Source organism: Phyllopteryx taeniolatus, chromosome 3, assembly GCF_024500385.1.
Source record: "Phyllopteryx taeniolatus isolate TA_2022b chromosome 3, UOR_Ptae_1.2, whole genome shotgun sequence".
Classification (NCBI taxonomy): domain Eukaryota; kingdom Metazoa; phylum Chordata; class Actinopteri; order Syngnathiformes; family Syngnathidae; genus Phyllopteryx; species Phyllopteryx taeniolatus.
In genome coordinates, this window is record NC_084504.1 from 6,715,673 (window position 1) to 6,726,970 (window position 11,298).

Below are 11,298 nucleotides of genomic sequence, written 5' to 3' on the forward strand. Positions count from 1 at the left end.
TGATATAATTACGGCGCATTCTCCTTATCAGGTTACATGGCACATCCGTACATTTACCCACTAATAAAAAGTAGCGTCTCCTTGACTCAGAGGCTCAACATGGAGTAGGGCAAGTGAAGCTGGCAACAGATGATGATCAAATTGCTAAAATAGTTTAGGAGGGGGTTAAGGAAACAAATATTAGTGTACTAGTTTCAATTACATTGTTCAGCACTTAAAGGTCCGTTTTGTAGCCTTTCTTTCTCTCTTTTTTAAACTATCTGTGCAGACTTGACATGCCAAATACAACAAGCACACCATTCTCAGTCCACTTCTCTATCATCAGTATTCTCTATCAGTCATTATTTATGATTTCAGAGAGAGAATACTGCTTTTTTTTTTTTTTTTAAATGAATCAGTCCTCACTATTTACTATTTGTTGATCCAACACTGCATGGCTTCTGCATGAAAATGCCAAATACTGCAGTCAAATGACGTGCGTGGGAGACAGATGCTTTTCAAGATGAAATGCTGGATTTAGCTGGTGTAAATACCAATCTAAGAGCCACCAATGGGGACACGGAGCAAGATATCGATTCTATGACCAGAAATTTAGACTCATACGTTTGAAGACACAAATCATTGTTTGTTTTAAAAGGGTTTGTTCTTTAACATCCCAATTTGTTCAGTCACAGTTTCATTCATGATGTGATATACACCCTGTGGACTAACTGTAAGTCAAAGACGACTACATTACAAAAGCATATAGAATAATATGTTTTCCGAGTGATGTTCGCTTCAGGCCTTTTAGATTTGATTTTCTTTTTTTCAAAAATTGCAATCCAGGACCCTGAACATTATGGTTATACAATATATTATATGGTAACTAATTATTTCTTTCAAACAACGATAAGGAACGCATTTTAAGTTTAGTCCCACGTTGTTGAAGATAACCAAATAACAAGGAAGAATCACACAGCTGTTACACACAGCCCCTCGCAATACTTTCAGTTACAGTATATGTTGGACAATTTGATGAGAGCTGCATCTCTGAATAGAAAGCAGAAATTGGCCACAAACGGTGAGTAAAAAATAGGTTTCTCAAAATCGGACCCTCTTGGGGAAATAAGAAAGGCTCGAGATTGGGATATACAGTAACGCTGTATATGAAATTCTTACAGTACTTAGTTATCAAACATATTTCAACACAACAATGGTGCAGAGAAAAATCATCTAACACGCAAGCACTATTAAATCCCCAAACCTCATGCAAAGGGGCCTCAGTTTTCAACGAGCAAGTAACATAAGGTTTGAGGCACAAGCTCTTGATTATCACCAGTTGATCTTTTTAGAATTGAAAAAACAAAGCTATATACAGTATGCAGGTGTGGGTTTAGTCAGATATGGCTTGAACGCCTCTTCATGGTGGAAAAAAAGACATCTTCCCACAATTTGTTACTTCTTTTGCAAAGGCGGAGCAACTCACCTGCATACTCTGCAGTATAATACAGATTACCAACAACCAGAGACAGACAAGTATTAGCCCCCTGATCCATGGACCGTTTTAGCATTCAGAGTCACTCCTACATGTCCCAAATTTAACCTCTTTCCCCGTTAGCAAAAACATTGAATTTGTTTTTAAACATCTATGCAAACAGTATGAGAAGTGACATAGAGGTGATTCATTTTCAACAATCCTGGTCAGACGATACCTCCGTAATATACAGTGGATTAGCACCAATTTTAAGGATGTCAAAAAATTCAAACAATCAGGCATTTTGTATGCATGACGAGACTCCAGGTAAATAATAATAATAATAACAATAACAAAAACTTATGAATATCCTGCTTAATAATGACAAAACTTCAGTTAATATTGCATTATACTGTATGTACAGCACAATAAATGAAATGCAGAAATTATATGTTGTCAATCAAATCGGATAATAAAATGGTATCTTCAGAATAGATTGCAATCCGCGAACATCACTGATTTCAAAAGAAGACAAAGTGGCTGAAAATTATACTTCTGAAACAGTATAAAAACTAAGGACCCAGCATCTTCTCACGACCAGCCTGCCCACTGCATCAGAGCTCTCCTCATTCGTAGGTATATGGCTCTCATCACCATAGCAACCATTGCACAGTGTATTCAGTGCTTGGCAACCAGCGCTAGAGTTGGCTGGAAAAAAAAAAGCCTGCTTTTTTTTTAAAAGCGTTGACTCTTTTTAAAAATAATAACATAGTCTGGATTTCTCTGTACTCCTATACTGTCAATGTGACAACTACATTTTTGCGCTCATCAGCAAAAACATACTGTACGTTAACCATCATGAATGGCACAAATTGAACACATTTGATTTCTATAGTTAAATGCCACGTGCACATTAAATGTACAGTGTATTGTACAGTGGTATTTTTTATGGTTTGCACACTAAGTGGACCAAGCAGAAACACTTGATGCAGCGTGTCAGAAAACTTGCATAAAGAGTTGGGGAAATTGCTGCAGTCAGTCGATTTTCATGAGTTGACGTTCAAAAAAAAAATCCATCAGTCCTTTCAGTAACTTTGTCGGTTGCCCAATACACTTCACAATTCACCTTGTTATTTTCTGTCACAATCACAAGTACAGTATAACACCAGCGAGCCTTATTCATTATCAGCTATACATGCACCAGGTGTGATGCATCATGTCTTATATTTTGGATCAGGAGCTGCGCCTTTCCTCCCCCATACTTTTCTCTTCCTATCCCTCTGATACATGTGTTCCTTATACATATAACACCAACATCGAGTATATGACTGGATAATACACCATCTTACTTGTTCTTTGATTTCCTGAAGCTTGTTGCTCTGCTCACGGATGTCATGGAGTAGCTGTAATGCTTTGTCATCTTCCTGTGTCACCTCCATCCGAGCTTGTTCCAAACTCCGCTTCAGACTCTGAAAGCGACACACAGTTAAAAAGATAGACATGTAGACATAAACATGAAAAAGGCTCACCAAATATTGCTCCGAACATTTCTGAAAAGCCTGCACTCATTGTTTAAAAAAAATAATATATATATATATACTGTACATACTTATGTACATACAGTTCGTGCAGTGCCACTGCATCTACTTACACTGCATTCTGTAATGTAGGTTGCCAGGTCCTGTTCTAGGATAGTCCTTTGAGTCTCCGAGGCCTTCAACTCTATGTCCTTCTGCTGCAGGACTGACTCAAGGTCAGACATCTTCCTTTGTACAAGTAAGATCTCCTGCTCAACCTGGAAATAAGAAAATGACACTGAAAAATCTATCGTCAGAGATTTACTGCATTTAATGGTTTTGGCTCTCCCACACGTTCCACATTAACAATTACAGCAATTCCAAAGAATTCATTATAGGCAGCGTGTACGGTATATTTCAAAATATTCCACCCTTTTGCCCATTAGGTTTACTGTATATATATATATATATATATATATATATAATGTGTTAAATCCTTCAGGTTAGTTATTATAGGTGCTAACTAGATGTTTTTGTATCACTGGAGAATTGTTTTCTCTGCAACAGCAAGCAAAGAAACTATACCTGTGACATGTGTCCAGCAGTTCTGACAGTTTTGTTAAGAGATGGTCCCAAAGGGCTCTGTTGTTCTAGAGAATTGATAGTTGGTGTCACTGTTCTGATGGAGAGAAAGGTGAATGATTAACACAAAAGGAGAAACATGGAGTAAGCGAAACTGTCAAAGTTTGACCTTGAACAGTGATTCTCAACTGGTGGGTCGGGACCCATTTTGAGTGGGTTGCGGACAACTAGTAAAACATTTTTCGGTATAATACAGAGGTGTGCCAAGTTTCCACACGGAACATAGCAAGAAAGTGACAAGAAACGTTACTTCCTTGTGCCCTAGTCACTAGTTTATTACGTAAACAAATACAATGCAGCTCAGCCATTAACTGGCGGACGTCATTTCATTCTTCTAGATATGTAATGATTTACTTTTCTCTTCTTGTTTACAATTAGTGCTTTGTATTTTGTCTTCTTTTCTTACTCCCCTCTAGAAACTTTGTTCTGTCCGACTGACTCCGATTCTCAATAAATATCAGTTATAATACTAAGAAACCACAGCGGCAGCTTAAAAACGCCACTGTGACACAGCAAAACTGTTCCGGCATAAAAGGGATACAGATCTTCCATTCTGCTTGACGTAACAGCCGCCCAGGACAACAACAACGACAAAAACTGGCGAACGTCATGGCTTTGGTGGTACAGCAAACTCATTTGAAATGCCATTTAAAAATATAATATATTGTACATGTGTTTTCAACATTGGTGGGTAGAGTAGCCAAATATTGTACTCAAGTAAGGGTACTGTTACTTTAGAATAATATAACTCATGTAAAAGTAAGAAGTAGCCCTCCAAAGATTTACTTGCGTAAGAGTAAGAAAGTACTCAGTCAAAAACCTACTAGTTCATAAAGAGTAACTCGTGAGTAACTACTAGCACTACATGTGACAACAATCGCCCGTATTCCTCATACGAGTGGGCCATGTGTTTGGAAAAATGAAGAGACCATTCAACTTCATTGAATGCTAACGACTTCAGTAAGCGTTCAAGGTTTTACCATTTTGAGCAATGAGGGATTTCAAAGTTAATTCACAATTTTTATATACCATTTTTAGCCCTCTCGCTTGGCTTGTCTGAGAAGTCTGATTTATTTATTATTGTTTTTTTTTGCTGCGTAGGAATGAAAATAAATAACTGTTTTGTTTAGTTTTTTTTTCTCATAAAACAGCACATTTGAAAATACATGTGAGTCAAGTTGAAGGGACTTATGAACAATTCCGAATACTGATGGATAGTGCCGCAGAGTTCTCAGGCTCCCACAAGAAAGCCGAAGATGAAAAGGAATTTCACTTTTCAGCATGACCGCCACCCAAAGCATACGTTCAAATCAATTTGAGAATTGACGTTTTGAAATGGCCCAACCAAAGCCCAGACCTGGATCCAATTGAAATGTGTAGTTGATCTGACATATGCTGTACAAAGTAGAGTAGATGCCCTCGCAATCAGACAGATTTGGCGCACTTTTCCAAATTCAACAAATTGCTAGTTGAGAGCATGTATATTTATGCACCTAAAACACAGGTGTCAAACTGGTGGACCGGGAGCCAGTTCCGGCCCGCCACATCATTTCATGTGGCCCGCGAAAGCAAATCAAAATTGCTCATTGTGTTCTGGTGTAATGGCCTGTGACAAAAATGAGTTTGACACCCCTGCCCTAAAATATTACACTATTCAGCGCTGACACCAGACATAGCATGCTAAAAAAGCCATTTTGACGACAATACTTATTGTCTTATGATTAATTAATAATTGAGGATTAGAAATACTTAAATCAATTACATCAGTCACGTTGCTTACATTGATTAGTGATCGCTTAGTGTGCTGCAGGAGATCCTTATTGAGTTCGCAAAACCAACAAGCTCCTATTTTTAGCTCAGAATTGCTAGAAATAGGTTGCTCATGTTGATATAATAGTGTTTTACACCACCACTGGATATATTTACCAGGATGCGTGATCAAGAGGAAGGCAGAGGAATGACGAACAGAATATTAAAAGCACGCGCTCTCCACCCCCTTCTCCCTACAGTAACATGTTCATCTTAGTCTTAAGTACAAGGACACTGGAGAAATGGACTGAAACTGTCGTTCCTGGTGCTGCTGTGTATTCCAAAGCAAAGTATCTGTTTTTGACTGTGCTCTTTTAGTGCATGTGTTCAGTCTTCTGTGCGCCGTCTGTGACCAGCAGGAGATAAACAACATGCGGTCCAGAAGATCACAGACAGTGGCCTCTGTGTCAAAACAGGACTACTGTAGATGCACTTTGTTGATTAAAAATAAATACATCACTTCTACCTCTTCTGTGAATAATTGCCCACAAATGTGACCAGTGTTATTGTACTTAGGAATCACTTAAGTGCAGGGTGATCAGTAACATGACAAGGCGTGTGCTCAAGATGTACAAGGTGTGTCAGAAAAGCCCCAAGACTGGTGTCGCAAAAGATGTATTTCAAACTCCAAACTATGAGTTCTCTCCTTCATTGTGGGCCAGATGATCAACCAACACGTCGACAAAGAGATCTTGTGTTTTTTGCTTCATTCAGTGCACGAGACGAGCGTGGCCAAATGCCTACTCACAATGCTCTGAGCATCTGACAGTTCCTGGCCAGGAAGAACATCGGCGTGCTGGAGCAACCTCTCTACTCACCTGATCTGGTTCCGTGTGATTTTTTAATTTCTTTTTTGCTCGTTCCCAAGCTCAAGGAGGTCACAAGGGGACCTGTTTTGAAGACTTGGACGACATCAAGATGACCATGACAAGGGAGCTGCACAGGATCTCGGTAGAATCCTTCTAGGAGTCCATGAAGGCATGACAAAGACATCTGGAAAAGTGCATTAAACTCCAGGGGATTACGGTAACTTGGTTTGGATTTGAAATATATTTTTCGTTACACCAATCAAGGAACTTTCCTGATACACGTCTTATGATAATTCAGGAGCACTGGCCTAGAACCAGTGATCACCTGACCTACGAGATAACAAAGGTGACTTTTTTGCATCTCTAAGATGTAAACACCATGTCATTTGGATTTTTTTTGTATTACTAGAGATCGGGTGTTGCATACGTTTACCTTTGTAAAAATGTTGACTGACAGTCAGAAACCTTTTCTGCTGTAGGTTTCTGTCATGTGTCTGACATGTTTTCTTTATTACATATATATATATATATATATATATATTACAGATATATTCCACAGCACTGATTTTGGACAGAATTATTTGGATCAAAATCTCTGTTCTATTTCACCCCCAAGGCGTTTGATGGTGCTGAGGTTCGTGCTGTATGTCTCAGCCAACCATATCTTTATGGACCTCGCTTAATTAGCTGGGGCACAGCCATGGTGGAACAGAAAACGGCCTTCCTCATCCATCCATCAATCCATCCATTTTCCAAACCGCTTATGCTCACTATGATCTCAGCTGACTTTGCGCAGGAGGTGGAGTAGACCCTGAACTGGTCGCCAGCCAATCACAGGGCACATATAGACAAACAACCATTCGCACTCACATTCACACCTTCGGCCTTCCCCAAATTGTTCAAATAAAGTTAGAAGTATAGACTTGTCCAAGACGTCTTGGTACGATGAGGGAATAGCTCAAACCCCCTTTGAATAATTGATAAAGATGTATTTCTCTATAATATTTAACACTTTTGAGAGGAGTGAAAGTAATTGCTGACTGTTGATGGTATGAAGCATCATGACATGCTAGGTTCACCAGAAATGCAGTTCACATTTTGACTGGTGCCCGAGGCCTATTGATCCTTTTAGTTTTGGTTAGTTTTATGTAATATATGCAAGTGATGTAACTACAGTGCATAAAAGGCTCCTCAAACATCGTTTATTTATGAGATCCCATCAACAGCAGAACAACAGCATTCACTGTGGCCACCGCCGAGGAGGTCTTTTTGGTTGGTTGAATAATGTGTTGGCGTGTGAGTCAGAGATGGAGAGGAGGAGGAAAGTGGAAAAGGGTTGCATCCCAGTCTGCTATGTGGCCCATGTCCTGCATTGCTGTATGGGCTATAAAAGCAACAGTCAATCAAAGAATACACTGTAGTGTGCACAGTTGCCTCCCAAAAGTTGCACTAACAATCCCCCTGCCAGGTACTCAAGTTTGATCTTACAGTTCACCCTCTGCACATGCAATTTAGGGCACATCGAGAGATCAGATAGGCTACTGACGATACTCACTCCTGTATGCAAACTAATAAGCATGTTAGAAATAGTATCCTTCTTATGTCCACATACAGACATACAGTGGATATAAAATGCCAGGTTTTTGTGATGTAAAACAATGTGACCAAAATAAATAATTTCAGAAAAGGTTTTCCATCATTTATGTGACCTACAGCATAACCTGCACAACTCAACTGAAAAAAGGAAGACATCTTTTAGAGAAGGGCTGTTAAAAAAATAAACAATAAAAAACTGATGTAATGCGTTTGCACAGGTGTGCGCATCTTCTAACTTGAGATGTGGCTGTGTTCAGATGTAAGGCTCAGACTCGATGTCTAAATCTACAGTCTCGACAGTACCGAATGACTAGCGAATCACGATCAAATCGTTAGTCCTTGTACTGTTCCGAAACAAAGATGTTATTTTCCAACAAATCAAAAATCCAATTTAATTATTTGAAAACTATCTATAGGCCCCTCCTTACGTAATGGCTTCAGTTTTTTCCGAGGGGGTCACAGATTTCGTCACAGCAACAGAAGACAATACGCAGACGCATTGTGGCCGGCGCTAGCTAACCCTTCTTTTTAGTTAAAAATGGCTTGCTTTAACCAGTATCCCTCGCTGTACTGTGGCTGTAGTCTCCTTTGTGCCTGGTCTCGGTGCAGCAAAATGAGTAAATACGGCTGCCCGGGAACATCAGCTTCTGTACCAGCTAGTTAGCCGCTAGTTAGCTGTCGTCAATCATCTGCCACGATGCGTGGAATAAATGTTGCACAACTTTATCCCATTCAACTGCCACGGTCGCAGTCTGCCATGAACATTCATGGAGCTACTAGTGTACGGCCATCGGACACCTAGTTCCATGGGAATTATTGTCTCGGGGTAGGTGGCTTCGAGATCCATGTGCTCAACTGCGGTAGCTAAATGCATGCACAGTAGGTCAAAATAAAAAGGAAATGAATGCGGCGTGCATTTCAGAATAAAGTAAGTAGTGCTATTTTTTTATTCCTTTTGATCCAATTGCGAAAACTCTAATTCAACATTTGTTTTTTCAAGCGGACTCGTGAGTCAGTCCAAATCACCACTGATTTGTACGTAGCACTATTCAGAACTATCCAATCACATTCAAACTCATGTTAAATGGGTGTCAGACACACACACACCTGCCACCATTTAAAGAGCTTTTTTGATTTAACCTCAAATAAAGTTCTTGTATGCTATTTCTGACATTTCCAGAAAGGTTTTGTAGTTCAGAAGCCTAAAGGTTTTGTGCTATCGCTGACTTGTTTTTGAATTGTTCCTAATTCTCTCCACCTTGACTCAGGCCCCAGTTCCAGCTGAACAAAAAAGGCCCAAAGTATGATGCTGCCGCCAACATTCTCAAAGTATATAAAGTATAAAGTAAGTAAAATAGATATTTAAAAAACACGGAATATGATGCAGTGCAGTTTTACACCACTTTAAGTGCATATAATAATAAAAAAAGACCCCACCTCTCTGTCAATTAAAAAATGTAAAAAAATGACTCCCCTGTATACTTAAGCAAATGGCTCGTGATTGTACTTACACAACTATTATAAATTCCAGGAAAAAAAACAACAAAACTGGTTTTGGTTTCTGAAAGAGGCTCTAGAGAAAATAACACTTGAGAACGTGGAATGTTCCCTTTCTCTTCTCCACTCACCCAACATTGGTAATCTTATCTGTAATGTCTCCACATTACAATTAGTAGCAAATATCTCACACCACAAACATAAACAATACACTATTAAATAAACAAATTCCAATTCCATGTGGGAATCTATCATTGCATCATTATATCAACAAGTATTTCTTTCCTGTACTCAGTCAAGAATATTACTTCTGTTTGTAAAGGCTATTTGGTACTGTAATTTTTGATCAAGCTGAATATGCATCAGAGAAGCAGCAAACTACTTCTCCACTACCTTTTGCAATCCCGCTGTTACCATAGAGATACTTTCGTCCAACCACAATCTTGAGCCTGTCACTTTTTGCTTCTGACTTTCAGAGCCTAACTGAATGACTGACCCTAATTACTTATTCGGAATCCTCCTGTGTGATAGGCAGAGTCCATAATCACTTCATATCAAAACTTCGGCAATCTTGACATAGATGAGTGCAATTTGAGACAAAACTGACGGAGTGGGGTCTGTCTACATGCCACCACAGGGATGGATGGCAATCTGTCTGTATAAGTGTACGCAACAGTAAGATGAGCAGTGAGCTCAGAAGCAAAGCAAGACAAAGCATCTCTGTCGTGACCAAAAGGACTGCTCACTCTTCAAACAACAGGACTGCTGCAGAAGATTGCTGCAACAATACTACTGTATGTGATCATCCCACTGTGGTGTCAGTCAATCAATCCATGAGGCGTGCTGGGATGGTAAACAAGACTCTGCTGCTAAATTCAATGAGCAGATTCTGCTTTTCTATTTTAAGTAAAGCACAGCACTTACTCGGACTGCTGCGGCTGAAACCTTTCCCCCGCAGCTCCTTAAACACGGTACCTCCTCGTCCGGTACACCCGTTCATGTGGGGTCTCTGTCAGAAGCCACCAGCTCGACTGAGAGCTTCGCTGGTTCATCAAATTTGTGGATGACATCCTCACTGAGGAGAGAGAAGAGGGAAGAGGAGAGGAGAGAGTGAGCTCGACTGGTGAGTGCTGTTTACAGAGAGATAGAGAGGAGAGGAGGAGAGGGGGATGGCATTGTGGAGAAATGCAGCAGATCCATGATCACACAGGCTGAGGTGGCTCTCACTCTCTCTCCTGTCACTGGCTCACCCTTTACCACCTCGCACCCCCCCCCCCCCCCCTGTCAAACTATATGTTTTCTCTGCATGCTGCTGCAGCAGCTGTCACTAATCACATTCATGTATGCAGCTTGAAACTGAGCGAACAGCACGCTACCAGTAGTTGCAAACTAAACACTGTAGTTCTTGCCTGCTGCCACAGTACATGCCGCTCATTACTAACTTGGATGGAATGCCCCTACAAAACCTTCTCTTAATGAACAGCGGCAGCACAATCCAATACCGCATATTTGCACATTACAGGAATAGTAAATAGCAAAAGTAGTATTAACACATTGTCCATTTTAATCATGTGCTCTACATGTATATGCGTTCAATTGTGTGTGATGTCTACATGATAGCAGAACTTTCCAAATGTGTCCTAATTTGATGCTTCATAAACTGGCATAACTGCAAAGATCGCTGTGGTAGTCAGAAAACTCCTCACTGGCAAGGCCAGTGGCTTTTCACATCCCTTCAACATTGCATGGAGGCTGGGACATCAACTATGTATTGGCAAAAAAACTGTGCTGGTCCCCTTATTTACCAGGAAGGGCGGATGGTGTGCAGTAACTATATGGCATGAGACTCCTCACTCATCAGTCTTCCTGGGAACGCTTACCAAGTACTGAAGATTAGAGTCTGGCTGTTTGTTGAACCTTGGATCCAGGATGTTCAATGTGTTTTTTGTCTCATGGAACACAGCACCAGCTCTAC

At 40.1% G+C, this 11,298-nt stretch overlaps 1 protein-coding gene across 4 annotated transcripts in view; it reads right to left on the minus strand.

Annotated features, from left to right (window-relative positions):
• Positions 1 to 10,538, minus strand: part of LOC133474737 (citron Rho-interacting kinase) — a 52,324-nt gene extending 41,786 nt beyond the window's left edge. For 3 of the 4 annotated variants that reach the window (XM_061766696.1, XM_061766694.1, XM_061766695.1), the window contains exons 1-4: positions 10,248 to 10,537; positions 3,556 to 3,649; positions 3,105 to 3,248; positions 2,803 to 2,922 (exon numbers count right to left, since the gene is read on the minus strand). In XM_061766696.1, coding sequence (XP_061622680.1) covers positions 2,803 to 2,922; positions 3,105 to 3,248; positions 3,556 to 3,564 — 273 coding nt within the window. In that variant the 5' untranslated portion in view covers positions 3,565 to 3,649; positions 10,248 to 10,537. Of the gene's footprint in view, positions 1 to 2,802; positions 2,923 to 3,104; positions 3,249 to 3,555; positions 3,650 to 10,247 lie in introns of all 4 variants that reach the window. The other variant, XM_061766693.1, reaches the window with a different exon arrangement.
• Positions 10,539 to 11,298: the final 760 nt, after the last annotated feature.